The 16,023-nt window shown below is 42.6% G+C and overlaps 1 protein-coding gene across 8 annotated transcripts in view; it reads left to right on the top strand.

Moving 5' to 3' along the window:
• Positions 1-16,023, top strand: part of PHF20 (PHD finger protein 20) — a 136,297-nt gene that overhangs the window by 95,390 nt on the left and 24,884 nt on the right. For all 8 annotated transcript variants that reach the window (XM_055436595.2, XM_055436577.2, XM_055436585.2 and 5 more), the window contains 3 exons: positions 10,344-10,442; positions 11,452-11,616; positions 12,701-12,879. In XM_055436595.2, coding sequence (XP_055292570.1) covers positions 10,344-10,442; positions 11,452-11,616; positions 12,701-12,879 — 443 coding nt within the window. The remainder of the gene's footprint in view (positions 1-10,343; positions 10,443-11,451; positions 11,617-12,700; positions 12,880-16,023) is intronic.

Here is a 16,023-nt window from a genome sequence, read left to right as displayed (position 1 = left end):
TGTTGAGCCTTCATCAGACCTCTGGACATCCTTGAGAGCCAACACAGCGTCATGTTCAGAGTATGTCATAGGCCCCAGCCTTTCAGAAGGCACCTGCTGTTCCACACATCGCCCCTCACCTTTCTCACCTCAGAGCCTCCTTCCGTTTCCTCATGGTTTTGCTGGGTACTAGACTAATCTGATAACTAAATTTCTTATGATTTGAAAGAATAAAACTGGCTCAGTAGATCCCCTGTTCTTTCAGGATATCTAGTTTCCACCTCTGCTTCTAAGAAAGCTCTTATCTATGGGTATGGAATTTCAGAAACTGGGGGAGTTCCGGTGGGGAGATATTTCAAGGTGAGATTCTGACACCAGGCTGCCTGTGTCCTCGATCACAGGCAATGTGAACTCGACATATGCATAAGTGAAAAGCAGAATGTTACTGTTAGCGTGTGCTGCTTGGGGACAGTTACTGTAAAATAGTGTCCCCTTTTATGCTGAGTACTTTGATTATGGCTGTTGAGAACTTGGATTCTAATAGATTTCTCATGTGGAGATGCCTGGAGCTTGTGGTCCAGGAGCATCAGAAACTGTTCTGCAGAGACCTTTTTGGGTCCTCCAGTCCCCCCAGCCCCCATTTCCTGCTTGGTAGAGTTAGGGAGGGGAAGCCGTTCTGGCCTGAAGCCCACAGACTCAGTCTCAGTAGCAGTCCTGCTCCTGTTCACATGTGATCTGAGCTCTTCACAGATCTAATCTCCTTTCCAAAATGATGATGTAGGACTAGGTATGCCTAAGACAGGGCTCCTTCCTGTGGGGAGAAAAGCACCGAAACAGATACAGTGAGAACTTCTCAGTTCTATGTAAAGAACGTATGAAGTGCCATGGAAACACAGATTGAGGTGTTTGCCTGTAGAGCAGGGGCTGGAAGTTCCAGAGGAGGTGACATTTGAGTTAGGCCTGAAAGGGTGAGGGTAGATAGTGGGTGGACCAGGAGGCAGGGGACTAGGAAAGGAATCCCTATGCCAGGAACAAGCAGATCAGAGTTCGGAGTCATTGGGAGGAACAAACTGTCGTCGTCTGTCCCTCAGGTACGCTTCTGACTCTGGCCCTCATGTGTTTCTTCTTCCCTCAGCCAGGCCTTTAGTCAGATACATTAATCTAGAAGGTCAGTTTAAATTTGCTTTTCCAAATGAGGCTTCTTAGAATACCAGAATCCATTTAGTAACTTCTCTTCCGGGGTGAATTCAGGCTTCCTTGGTGTTGGCTTTTAATTCAGCATAGGTGAGTTCAGTCCTGAGTAGAGATTTGGCCCAGAAAGACTATTTGAGGGTCAAAGGGAGCCTCACCTGTGCTTATTACCTATTGTTATGTCCATTTCGTTCATAGTCTCACTCTGGGTAAACTTTGGCTTAGGCTGAAAGGTGTCTTGGAGCACCAGAGTGGGCACTTCTTTGTCTGTACCTTTTCTTGTGGTGCTAGACTGACCTTCTCATAGAACCATTCCCTCTCCCCTTAGAGAGAAGGGAGCAATAGGAACTTAATTGGGATATAGATTATGGTGCCTTAAAGAGACAATCAAAAGGCTAGCTTAAGATGGAGGTTAATTTATGTCTCTGGCCAAACTGTAGGCTTCCTACGGTGACTCTACTATGGTTTGAGCAGTTGTCCAGGGCCAGCTTCCTCCTCAGTATCCCACCAGCCCAGGGTGTTGCTCTCTCTGCATGGACCAGCATCGCTCACTACCTTGCCTGTCTTTCAGCTGCTGGTAAGGGAAGGGTGAGGCATGCCGCCTTCTTTTAAGGGCACATCTCAGAAGTGCCACACATCACCTCTGTTCATATCCCATAAGCCAGGACATCTGGATGTCCACACCTTGCTTAGGGGAAGCTGGTGAGTATACCCTTTTCCTGTGGGAGAGGTGGAGAAGTGGATATTGGGGAATGCATAGGAGTCTCTGCTATATGAGGTAAGGTAGAAAAAGGTAGGACTTGAGGGAGAGGTTTAGTGGAGGGCTCCTTTGGACCAGAATCTGGGTGGGATCCATGGTGGGGGACTGATGGGAGATGATGCTGGAAAGATAGAAAAGATGAAGTGACAGTGTTAGGAAGCCATGAGGTGGCTTCCTCTGATGGATAGTGAGGATCCCTCCAAGGGCGTACACACTCCTGCTCTGCCCTCAAGATGCCGTCCCCTCATGCAGGTGACAGCAGGCTCTGGTCACTGCTTGTCCCCAGCGTGTGGCGGTGCTCTGTGGTGTACAGGCAGTTCCCCTGTGGCTGGAGGGTGTTGTCATTTTTTCCCACTTCCCTCCTGGAAGCAGCAGTCTGGTGTCCTTTTGCTCTCACAGCACAGTGAGGGTCTGAGGGAGAAGTAGGGAGCAGGCTGTACAGAGGGGGTGAGAAAGGCTCTGGTGTTTCTCCTGATGGCCACCTGCAGCCTGGGGGGAGGACGAGTGGCCCCATCCCAGAAAAGCCTGGCCCTCCTCAGGCGACAAGCTGCTGCCTGCTCCAGGGCCCTGGCAGGAAGTCACTCTTCGTCCAAGTCTGAGCTTTTGGGAAGAAGCCCTGCAGCCAAGCGTCTGTTCTGTGGGTCGTGAAGCAATTGGTCAAGCTGTTCAGAGAGAGACCTGACCACAAACCAGCCCCACTTTCCAGGGAGAGAGTATCACAAGCATGGTCACACCAGCACCTGTTTGAGTCCTTGTCACGTGCCGGCCACTGTTCTGAGTTCTTTACTTGTATTGTCTTACTTAATCCTCAAAGGAAACCCTATGAGACAGGTACTATTGTGCCCACTTGATGGGTTGGAAACTAGTGCTGATGAGATGGATTAACTTGAACAGCATCAACACATCTAGCACTTGGCATAGCCAGGATTTGAACTTAGTTGCAGCGCACATACTCTCCCCTCTAGGCCGTACACCAGAGAAGGGTGCCCTGCTGCTGGGCCTTGCAGTGGGAAACAGAATTGCCTCCTTGCAGGAAACTTCCTGTGCACATGGCTAGACCGAACGAGTGAGTTCTTGTTGTCACCTTGTCTGTCCCTGTTCCTCAGGGACTCACCTGAGTTAGCTTAGTCCCTGCTGGACAGTTCTCCCTATGGGTTCTTCCACCTCAGGCCACATGTGACTTGACAGTCTTCAACCAGAAGCTAGGGTGAGCCTATGAAGACTTGCTCTCTTCCCTCTGTGTTCAAGAAACACAGATTCCTGTAGAAAAACTTTGTAAAATATCTTTTTTTTTATCCTCATTGCTCTCTTCTCTAATTGAAGCCTCAGGAGGGAACTTTTTAAGGCTTAATATGACCATATTTCTGAACAGCTGCAACACTTAGGATGCTTTTAGTTACAAGTAACAGGAAACCCAATTCAATTTGATTCTGCAATAAAGGGGATATGTGAATCCACATTAATAGGGAAATCTGGGGAAGGCGTACTGCTCCAGGACTGTTGGTTGTCTTATCATGTCAGCTCTCACTGCTGTTTTTACATTAAACCCTTGTGGTCAGAGGATGGAAGCCAGTAGCATTTAAGGCTTCATGCCGCTTCATTCAAATCTAACAGTAAAGTAAGAACATACCCTTTTTATAAACTTTGGACCAGAGTCCCAAGTTCTGGTTGGATTAATTTATTCCTGTACCTGCCTTATGAACCAGTTGGCTGAGACTCAGATTGTCAAAGCCTATCACTGTGAAAAGAGGCATGGGATTACTCTTATGTATTTAAGTGAGTGTGAGGTTAATCCTGTCCAGACCCTTAAATGCTGCACAGTGAAGGAAGGGTAGAAGAGATTCTGAGCTGTACCTACAATGTCTGTTGCACCCAGCAAGTCCACCCAGCAGACCCTGCACAGCCAAGGAAAGGGTGGTGGCGGCGTTGAATTGTAGAGCAGTTGGCATGCTCTGTGCTCCTTTCCTATTTCAAGGACAGTGCACAGGGCCCACACGTGGCCCAAGTACTCAGACCCATGTATCTGAGTTCATCTTTTCTATATACTAATTTGTATGATCTTACATCTTCCCTGAATTTCACTTTCTCCTCTGTAAAGTGGTAATCATGTTAAGATATAGATGTATTTTGTTCAAAATTGAAGTTGATCAGTTTGAAGTTGTTCAATATAAAAAGCCTTATGTATAAAATTTGAATTAATGCAAATCCTACCAAATTGAGAAAATTCATCTACCACATGATTTCAAAGCTGGTAGGCCAATGAAAGTGTGTTCATTATGCCTTTATTTTCTGGGAATATTAGTCATGAATTAGGTAAATTTGAATAATATGGGGTTTTCAGGAATCTCTTGTATGGAATGAACTTCCCCATCTTTTTTCTTACAGCCTGTGGATTCCCTAAAGGATGCAATGCTGTCTTATAAAATGTGAAATGCAAAAAATGTTGTTGCTAGAGAAACCCAAAGGAACTCCCATAACTGGGCATGCCCTGGATTTGGCAGTTTATACCCTACACTTGTACCTTTCCTTGTCAAGGATTCAGAACCTAGGTTGTATCTCTTCAGCCAGATCTGCTAGTGTTTGGGTTAATGCTGTTAGTATTACATTAAGCTGATGGATACAGCTACTTTAGTTTAAAGGTCATTAAAACCTGAGTTTACGAATCAAGAACCGGATTGAGCAGTAGTTTTTATATGTGTGTGGATGGAGGTACATCAAATTGCATCAATCATTTGCTCAAATTCGTAGTAAAGACCAATATCCTGGTAAAGTGGAAACTGTTTTATTTCTTCCGTTTCAGTGTTATATATTATTTTGTTTTCTTGTCTTATTGTGCTAGCTAGGATGTCTAGTACCATGGTGGGTAGGAGTGTTGAGACGGTACATCCTTGCCTTGTTCCTGATCTTAAGAGAAAACATCCAGTTCTCAACATAAATATGAAGTTAGCTGTACGTTTTTTGTATCAGTAGATGTCCTTTATTCCTAGTTCTTTGAGAATTTTTATCATGAATGAGTGCTGGATTTTGTCAAGTACTTTTTCTGCATCAATTGATATATTATTTTTCTTTTTTAGTCTGTTGATATGGTTGTTGTTTAGTTGTTGGGTCATGTCCAGCTCTTTGGGAACCATGGACTGCAGCATGCCAGATTCTTCTGTCCTCCACTATCTCCTGGAGTTTGCTCAAATTCATGTCCTTTGAGTCGGCGATGCTATCTAACTATCTCATCCTCTGTTGGCTCCTTCTTCTCTTGCCTTCAATCTTCCCCAGCATCAGGGTCTTTTCCAGTGAGTTGGCTCTTCCCATCAGGTGGTCAGAGTATTAAAGATTCAGCTTCAGCATCAATCCTTCCAATGAGTATTCAGGGTTCATTTCCTTTAGGATTGACTGGTTTGATCTCTTTGCTGTCCAAGGGACTCTCAACAGTCTTCTCCCGCACCACAGTTTGAAAGCGTCAGTTCTTTGGTACTAAGCCTTATGGTCCAACTCTCACATCCATACATGACTATTGGCAAAACCATAGCTTTGATTATGTGTACCTTTGTTGGCAAAGTGATATCTCTGCTTTTAATACACTGTCTAGGTTTGTCATAGCTTTCCTTCCAAGGAGCATGTGTCTTTTAATTTCATGGCTGCAGTCACTGTCCACAGTGATTTTGGAGCCCAGGGAAAGAAAATCTGCCACTGTTTCCATTGTTCCCCATCTATTTGCCATGAAGTGATGGGACCAGATGCCATGATCTTCGTTTTCTGAATGTTGAGTTTCAACCCAGCTTTTTCACTTTCCTCTTTAACCTGCATCAAGAGGCTCTTTAGTTCCTCTTCACCCTCTGCCATTAGAGTGATATCAACCGCATTTCTGAGGTTGTTGATATTTCTCCCAGCAATCTTGATTCCAGTTTGTGATTCATCTAGCCCGGCATTTCAAATAATGTATTCTGCACAAAAGTTAAATAAGCAGAGTGACAATATACAGCTTGACACAATCCTTTTTCAATTTTGAACCAGTCCATTGTCCACGTCCAATTCTAACAGTTGCTTCTTGACCCTTAAACAGGTTTCTCAGAAGACATGTATGATGGTCTTATACTCCCATCTCTTCAAGAATTTTCCAGTTTGTTGTGATCCACACAGTCAGAGGCTTTAGCAGAAGTAGATATTTTTCTAGAATTCCCTTGCTTTCTCCATGATCCAATGAATGTTGGTGATTTGATCTCTGGTTCCTCTGCTTCTTTGAAACCCAGCTTGTACATCTGGAAGTTCTTGATTCACATTCTGGTCAAGTTTAGCTTGGAGGATTTTGAGCATAAACTTGATAGCATGTGGAAAGAGTGCAGTTGTACAATAATGCAAGCATTCTTTGGTATTGCCCTTGTTTGGGATTGGAACGAAAACTGATCCCCTTCATGGATCACAGCTTTCTTGTGGCAAAGGAGCTTGTGTAATTTACTGAAGCTATGAGCCATGCCGTGCAGGGTCACACAAGACAGATGGGTTATAGTGAAGAGTTCTGACGAAACGTGGTCCACTGGAGGAGAAAATGGTGAATCACTCCAACATTGTTGCCACAAGAACCCCAGGGACAGTATGAAAAGGCAAAAGGATATGACATTGGAAGATGAGTCTCCCAGGTTGGAAGGTGTCCATTATGCTATTGGAGAAGAGTGGAGGACAATTACTAATAGCTGCAAAAAGAATGAGGTGGCTGGGCCAAAGTGGAAATGACACTCAGTTGTGGATATATCTGGTGGTGAAAGTAAAGTCCAGTGCTGTAAAGAACAGTATTGCATAGGAACCTGAAATGTTAGGTCCATGAATCAGGGTAAATTGGACATGGTCAAGCAGAAGACCAGAGTGAACATCGGCATCTTAGTAATCAGTGAACTAAAATGGACAGGAACAGGCAAATTTAATTCAGATGACCTTTATATCTACTACTGTGGACAAGAATCCCTTAGAAGAAATGGAGTAGCCATCATAGTCAACAAAAGAGTCCAAAATGCAGTACTTAGGTGCAATCTCAAAAACAACAGAATGAACTATGTTCATTTCCAAGGCAAACCATTCAACATCACAGTAATCCAAGTCTGTGCCCCAGCTGCTGATGCTGAAGTTGACTGGTTCTGTGAAAATGTACAAGACCTTCTAGACAAAACTAACATCAAAAAAAAAAAAAGATGTTCTTTCCATCCTAGGGGATTGGAATGCAAAAGTAGGAAGTCGAGATGTCTGAAGTAACACGCAAGTTCGGCTTCGAAGTACAAAGTGAAGCAGGGCAAAGGCTAACAGTCTTGTCAGGAGAACACACTGGTCATAGCAAACACCCTCTTCCAACAACACAGGAGACAATTCTACACATGGACATCACTAAATGGTCAATATTGAAATCACACTGATTATATTCTTTATAGCTGGAGATAGAAAAGCTTGATACAGTCAGCAAAAACAATACCTGGAACTGACTGTGGCTCAGATCATCAGCTCCTCATTGCATAACTCAGGCTTATATTGAAGAAAGTAGGGATAATATATACCCAACTGAATGCAGAGTTCCAGAGAATAGCAGGGAGAAATTAAGAAGGCCTTCTTAAATGAACAATGCAAAGAAATAGAGGAAAACAATAGACTACATTAATTGTTGAACTAGCCTTCCTTTATACCTGGAATAAATCCCAGTTGGTCGTGGTATATAATTCTTTTTATACATTGTTGGATTCAATTTGCTGTTATTTTTACATTTGTGTTCATGAGAGAAAATGGTCTTTAGATTTTCTTTCTTGTAATGTCTTTATCTGATTTTAGTATTAAAGTAATGCTGGCTGCATAGAGTGAGTTCTAGTGGGCTTTGCAGAAATGACTTGTTTTGTTTCTATTCCTGAGGAAGGCTGTTCCCAGGATTAGAGGAAAAGTAAATATTTTTGGTAACTTTTATGACATTTAGAAGACTTTTAATCATATTTTGCTAATTAACTACATGATTTTGGCTAAGTCAACTTGTTTCTTTGGGCCCTGATTTTTGTTTGTTTCTGGCCAAACCACAAGGCATGTGGAATCTAGTTCCCAGACCAGGGATCGAACCCATGCCCCTGCAGTGAAAGTGCAGTCTTAACCACTGGACCATCAGGGAAGTCCCAGGGCCCTATTTTCTTAATCTTAATAAGTGTAGTTTTGTAAATTAGACTAGGGTCTTTCCTAGAGTTCTTGTTTTTGAGCTTTGTTCCCCAGTTGCAGAGTATTTTAACAGGAAGGGCGCTTAGAGACTCTAAAGTCCTGTGTTCTTTAGCCAGCAGATTAACTTCTGCTCGTAGAGCTAGGCATGCCAGCTGGGAGATGCAGCCCACTGTCTTCTCTGATAGTTCCGGGATGTCTGATTGGGAGAGGGGCTTGGACAATAGTGCTGATTTGGTGCTAGAGAGCCAGATGAACCTGTTTTTAAATGTCTTTATGATATCAAGCTGGTGTCTGCCTCACCAAGCTTCAGTTTCCTCATCTGTAAAGCTGGAATGATATACACAGTTGGTTGTCAGGATTGAATGAGATATTTGCGATCGTTGCACACAAGTGCTCAGTTAAAATCAGTTGAATCTGGATGTTCATTCTGTCCCACACTTGCTTTGTGATCCATCTTGATTCCACGTCAGAGTTACTTGAAGAGTATTTTTAAAAAACCCTGATGTCCTTGAAAGAAGTTAAAGAAGCCAGACACAAAAGGTCACATATTGTATGTATATGAAATGCCCTGAATGGATGAATCCACAGAGCCAGATGGAGATTGGTGGTTGCCAAGGGTTGAGGGTTTGGGGAAAATCTGCTTAATGGGAAGTGGTTTTACTCTGGAGTGATGGAAATGTTTTGGAACTAGGGTAGAACTGGTTGCACAATATTGTGTACTACATGCTGCTGGATTGTTCCTTCTCGGCCACCAGCAACCCCCACCCCACCCCACCCTCCCTTCAGCTTTATTAAAGCTTAATTGTTGTTGTTCAGTGGACTGCATATATTTAAATTGTATAATTTAAATATGTACATGGTCATTACCATTAAATATGTACATGGTCATTACCACAGTAAGATGGTAAACCTATCAATTATCTCTTAAAATTTCCTTGTGCCCTCTTTTAATTCCTCCTTTCCAGTCCTCCCCACTCTCATCCCCAGGTAGTTACTATTCTGCTTTCTATTTTATAGATTAGTTTTCAATTTCTAGAATATTATATAAATAGAATCACTCAGTATACATTAGATTTTATGTGACTTTTACTCAGTATACTTATTTCACTTGAAAGTATTTACTTTTGTTGTTGCATATTATTTATATGCAACATATTTATACTTTTATTGTTGAAAGTATTCCATTATATAAATACACCACAAATTATTTGTCCATTCACCTGGTAATGGACATTTGGGCAGTTTTCAGCTTGGGAGATTACAACTAAAGCTGTGGGCATTCATGTACAAGTCTCAGTGTGGACATAAGTTATCCTTTCTCTTAGGAGTGGCATGGCTGGGTCAAAGGATATGTGTGTGTTTAAACATGTCTTAACATTGAAAAAGTAAAACATGAGCAGTTATTTGAAATGCTACAGATATGTTTGATAAGAAAGAAGAAACAACTGGAGTTTTGCAATGGTGAAGCTATTAATAACTTGAAAACTGCAGCTTCTGTTGAGTGGTGGGAAGCTTTTTATGTGGGAATTAGGAAAACTGAATTGAGCAGTCTGGCAGGAAGTGTTGATAACTTCAGAAGCTTTGCTTTGAAAAGAGTTGTGGCTTTTGGAAGGTGTGAATTGTTCCTTGTTAAATGGATATTTTTATGTGGTGTGAATTGTACTTCAATTATTAAAAAAAAAAATCATCAAGCAAACAAAATCCTGACATTCAGGATTCAAACCAATTAAATCAGAATCTTTGTGTGTAGGACCCGGGCATTCACTTTCTGAAATCTTCCTTGGTGATTGCAAAATGTAGCCAGTGTTCAGGAATAGTGATCTAAGTAAGGTTGGCAAACTTTTTCTGTAAAAGACCAGACAATAAGTATTTTCAGCTTTGAGGGTCAGACGATCTCTATTTTAACTCCTCACATTGAAGCATGGAAGCAGCCGCGGTCAATATTTAACAAATAAGCATGGTGTATTTCAATAAAACTTATTTCCAATAACAAGCAGTGGGCCAGAGTTTGCCAGCCCCTAGTCTAAAGACTCAGTAAGGGACTCTCTAAAGCCTTTATTGAGTCTTTAGTCTAGGGGCTGCAGAGTGTTGAGGGGGATGGAAGATGACCTCCCAGGCAGTACCCAATCGGAAACTCTGTTCTTCTGCCCATTTTAGTTTTTAGTTACTTAAGCATAAATATCCCAGCATTGAAAACAGAATGTTAGAATTCCAACATTTACACACTTCTATTTAATTCTAGCTGCAAAAGACAAGGAGAAGAATAAAGAGAAGAAATTCAAAGAGTTTGTGAGGGTGAAACCAAAGAAGAAAAAGAAAAAGAAAAAGAAAACCAAACCTGGTAAGTTTTCCCCGGGGCATTTCACTTGGGTTTCCTTACAGGTAAGGAGGGTTTACTTCTTTATAGTCCTGCCTCTGAGGAGAGGAAGGGTCAGCAAGCCTTTAATGGAGCTTGTGGGCTCAGCCTAACATGGGCAGTGACAGGGGAAGAGCCCACTTAACCTGGGTGCCTCAAGGCCACATTGGTGTTTAGAAAGCCCTCCCTCGTGCTGTGTTGGCCAGCATTGCCCTATCACAGTGAAAGCATCGTTGTAGGAGAGGATATGCAGGTGAATAACTGTATTTGTTTGTATTCACAACTCTTTTTTAGTTTTTATTGTATTTATTTGTAAACTTTTAATTTTGTATTGGTGTATAGCCAATTAACAATGTTGTGATAGTTTCAGGTGAACAGCGAAGGGACTCAGCCATATACGTGTATCTGTTCTCCCCTATCCTCCCTTCTCATCCAGGCTGCCACATAACATGAACAGAGTTCCCTGTGCTACACACTAGGACTTTGGTTACCCATTTTAAATACAGCAGTCTGTACATGTCCATCCCCAACTCCCTAACGCTTCCCCAACTCCTTCCCTCTGGCAACTGTAAGTTTGTTCTCTTAATTGTCTGCACACTCAACTCTTAACTGTACATTTCTGAACCCTTTTAAGAAAGGATATATCTCTTTAAAAGTATGTGCCTAGCTCCAACAAAAATGCCAATTTTTAAGAAAAGCAGTGCTCCAGTCTTGGGAGCTAAAGGAATGCCACATTTTATTCTCAAACCATCTTCTGGCTTAGAGAAACAATCTTCTCAGAAAAGGAGGGAGAAAGGTAGTGGTGAGGAGGAAGGCTTTGGTTTTGAGGTTCTTAGAGGTAGCTATAAGTTTTAACGTGTACTCTTTTGTAGCTGAATTCCTCCTGAACATTTGAGCTGTTTGACCAGTAGAGCTGTTGGTTGGATGGTGTTGATTCTGGAATGCCCTGGTGATGTCTAGGGGTGCTAATTTCTTTTTGATCTTGTTCTTCCAGAATGCCCTTGCAGTGAGGAGGTCAGTGACACTTCCCAGGAACCTTCTCCACCTAAGGCATTTGCTGTTACCAAGTGTGGTTCCTCACACAAGCCTGGTGTCCATATGAGCCCACAGATACAAGGCTCAGAGTCTGGAAACCACAAAGGGAAAGTGAAAGTGTCTGGTAAGGAAGCTCTCTGCTGGCTTGACCATTTGTACAACACTATAGTCTGAGAACATTGGATTTATGTTGATATTGCAGTCTACTCTCGGGCCTTCTGCAAGTAATTGTTAGATCTTTTAAATAAAAAATACATCAAATAAATGGAGAAGAAAATGGTAACTCCAGTATTCTTGCCTGGAAAATCCCATGGACAGAGGAGCCTGGTAGGCTACAGTTCATGGTGTTGCAAAAGAGTTAGCAGCTGAAAAAAAACAGACATCAAATAAAATAGGCCATTAGCTATACCTTTCCCGAATTTCCCTTCTCTCTAACTTTGGTCTTAGTAGAATGTCTCATAGGTACCCCTCAGCCAGTGTGTCTGTAACCAATTTCATTATCCCTCTTTCCCTTGTACACCTACTTCCCTGTTCCTTCATTTCTTGGTGGCCTCTGCATATAACCTGGTTGCTTGGGGAAATCTGAGTCAACCTTGAAGCTTTCCCATCTTCAGCAACTTATAGGGTGATCATGAGTTTAAAAGTAGTTAATAAGTATATGTAAAGTACTTACAACAGTCTCTGGTACAGAATAAGTGATCAGTAAATGTTAGCTGTAATTATCACTAATCAGGCACCCCAGACTAGATATTCTAGTTCTGACTATCCCTGGAATCTTCCCCTTCCTCATTCTCTAAGGTTTACAGAGTTTTGAAGGTGACTGTGGATACAGACTTTGCTGTAAACCAGGTCCTGGGTGGCTGGGGTGAGGTTGAAGAATACGTTTGTGTCATTAGGGATGATGATCTGTATGGTTCACGGGGAGTTGCAATTTCTCTGCCGTTGAGCTCTGTAACCTTGAGCAGCTACTTACCTTGCGCTTCAGTGTCGGAAGAATGAGGAAAGGGAGCTCAGTTTACTGCCGTGAAGCAGATATCGTTTGGGCTGTTAGTAGGTGACAGGCCCAAGGAACCAACTGGAGTTCATATTTCCCAGCTCTGTGAAAGTTCACAGAGGAGAGGGTCTGTTAGGTCATTTCTTACAGGTCTTGGTGATCTAGGGTTGATTATTTTTTTATTTTGTGACTGTTGTTTTCCCTTTCCTCGTAGAAGAGGATAACCTGAGTGAGTCCTCTTCCGAGAGCTTTCTTTGGAGCGATGAGGAGTATGGCCAAGGTGTCGATGTGACCACTAACCCAGACGAGGAACTTGACGGGGATGACCGTTATGACTTTGAAGTGGTCCGCTGCATCTGTGAGGTTCAGGAGGAAAATGACTTCATGATTCAGGTAGGTGGAGCTTCCAGGAGCCACAGGTCCAGAGAAACACAAACTGGTCCTTGGTGGGAATTCTGAAGGACTACTATTTGAGGCCAGCAAAATTCACAAGCCAGGTCAGAAGCCCCAGGTAGGCGGTACTCTCAGCACCAGGTTGAGCTTTGCTTATTCGGTCAGCTTTCTCTGCATCTCAGGCTGGTATAAATAACCTATTAATAGAATAAGAGAGGACTTGAGGGATCATTGAGTGTAAATCTCTCATGCTCTGCTTAGGCCAGCTGGACTCACCAATGGGAAGGGCCTTGCCTGTGGTCACACAGTGAGGAGTTGAACAATAGGGACCCAACACTCTGGAGGAGCAGTTTGATCTTCCTATGGATCCATATCTTCTCTGTAAGGCAGATTTTCTTTATGATCTAATGGAATGGTGGTCAGTTTTAGAGTTTGTCTGTTTCTTACTCTTTATTTCCCTGGCATTTGTAGTTGTCATCTCCATTTCTGGGATGTGTCTCCTGGGGGAGGTGAATGGGGGGGAGTTCCTTGCCTGCTCTGGGAGACCATCACTGGCTAGCACCTGCTTGCCTCTGCCCTTCTCTTGCTCTTAATCACAGCCCTGCTGGAGGTGAATGTTGCCTGGTTGACTCCCTGGACTGTCATAAATACCCTGGGTATTCAGGAACCTGAGTTTTTTACGTAAGTCATGTGTACATTAGTTAGAATTATTTTAGGAGTTTCTTTCTCTTTGAGTAGCCTTCATGGCAGCCTCTGGGAATTCAAGGTACATGAATGGTCTCCAGTAGCTCCTGATATTTATGATCTTTAGTGTACATTAGGTCAGGCTTCCCTGGTGGCTCAGTCAGTAAAGAATCTGCTATAATACAAGATACCTGTGTTCGGTCCCTGGGTCAGGAAGATTCCCTGGAGAAGGAAATGGCAACCCACTCCAGTATTCTTGCCTGGAATATCCCATGGACAAAGGAGCCTGGTGGGCTACAGTCCATGGGTCAAAAGAGTTGGACATAACTTAGCGACTAAACCACTACCATGCATTAGGTCAGTGGTTCTCAGACTTTTTCAGCTTTAGAACCCCTTGCCCATACAGACTCTTTCACAGAACCCCAAAATGTATAACAGGTAAAAGCAGTAGTTTTGAAAGCTCAGAAATGGGAATGGCTGGCCTCTTTTCGGTGAGGTCTAATATGCATTCAGGGTGGTATGCTGGTTGCTGACTTAGAGCATTTCAGTGTCTCTATTGTTTTCTTCTTTTTGTGAGACAAGCCTAATGAATATGACCATTGCGTGGGTGACTTTTCCTAAACAGCATGCTGTGTAGTCACTTTGATTAATCAGAGACAGGAAGAAAAGCGTTAAAGACAGCATAATACTTAGTTAGCCTAACAGTACAAAATTACGTGTACTGTTATGGGCTCTTAACATATGTTGTCTTAACATTAAGCTTGGAGTGTGCATTTTTTTGTTTTATTTTTTTCTTTTGAAATAGTCCCATTTTATAAAACACACCTGTGTGTAGAATCTCTGAAGCTCAGTGGAATATAATTCAAAAACTTATATAACATGAAACATCCCCCTGCTTTTTAAGTAATTTTTTTTTTAAGTTTAGTTTTAAAAGTATGCTGAAGATTGTTAGTTTTTGTCCTGTCTTTCTGGGCGTGTGCTCAGTTCTGGGCGTTGGAAGCCTGATTTGGTCCTCATATAACCACAGAAAGCATTAGTGGTTGAGTAATGAAGGCCTTTCCTGGCAAGGCTGTTCGGGCACATCAGTGTAGGAGATGCAGTTCTGATCCACCATGGTACTTTCTCCACTGACTTTTCTGTAAGTGACAAGGATCTTGGGGTATTTGGGAGATAGAGCTTGAAGTATCATTTTTGTGCTATGAGACTAAGTTTGGAAAATTGAGGCCACACCAGCTTTTATATGGCTGAGTCCATTTTATGCTTCTTAGGCTCCACTTCCAGCTCAGCTTCCCCCCAGCTCAGCTCAGCACTGTGGCTTTCTTTCTGGCATTGTGGTGGTGACAAGCTCACTTCAGAACACCGTGGCTTTTGCTGTAGAATACTTGGTGTTCACTTGCTGCCAGCTGGCTTTGTGTTATAAAGGGACAGTTCCTGACTTTATCTGTCATCATGAGTAGTGGACCTTTTCTACTCAGTAATTTCAGCAAAAGGCATAAATTTAAAGGAAGCTGCTGCTGCTGCTGCTGCTAAGTCACTTCAGTCGTGTCCGACTCTGTGTGACCCCATAGACGGAAGCCCACCAGGCTCCCCCGTCCCTGGGATTCTCCAGGCAAGAACACTGGAGTGGGTTGCCATTTCCTTCTCCAATGTGTGAAAGTGAGAAGTGAAAGTGAAGTCACTCAGTCGTGTCCAACCCTTAGCGACCCCACGGACTGCAGCCTACCAGGCTCCTCCATCCATGGGATTTTCTAGGCAAGAGTACTGGAGTGGCTTGCCATTGCATTCTCCATTAAAGGAAGCTAATAGGAACAAATGGGACTTCCCAGGTGGCTCAGTGGTAAAGAATCTGCCTGCCAAGCAGGAGATATGGGTTCAATCTCTGGGTTGGAAAGATGCCCTGGAGAAGGAAATGGCAACCCGCTCCAGTATTCTTGCCTGGAAAATCCCATGGACGGGTAGCCTGGCGGGCTGCAGTCCATGGGGTCGCAAAGAGTCAAACACAACTTAGTGACTAAACAGCAGCAGCAGGAACAAATACAGTTTAAACCTTTAAAATGTATTCATCTAGTTTTAAACATATTCATTGTCTAGGAAAGTTCAAGTCATTTTTTTTTTCTTAAAATTTTAACTTACATTGATAATTTGCACAGTCGTGGAATACATTTAGGATTTGTTCTGTAGAAGGTTACTTTAGAGAAATAGTTTTCTTTGTTCATTATTTGGTATCAGTATTGCTCATGTATATTATTATTTGATTTTATTTACCAGTGCTAATTTAAATCACTGGAAGGTTAAAATCCTATTTAACCTATTTAATGTTTGAAAAATCTGGGTACCACATAAAAAATGAACATCAAGAAACTCACTTAATATTTGAATTATTTTAATTCCTCTAGGGCAGGTTTGGCAAACTTTTTCTTAAAGGACCAGATAATAAATATTTTAGGCTTTGGGTCATTT

This window comes from Moschus berezovskii, chromosome 15 (assembly GCF_049115385.1).
Source record: "Moschus berezovskii isolate FMDL1 chromosome 15, NW_MosBer_1.0, whole genome shotgun sequence".
Classification (NCBI taxonomy): Eukaryota; Metazoa; Chordata; class Mammalia; order Artiodactyla; family Moschidae; genus Moschus; species Moschus berezovskii.
This window is presented reverse-complemented; position numbering and strand designations above follow the sequence as displayed.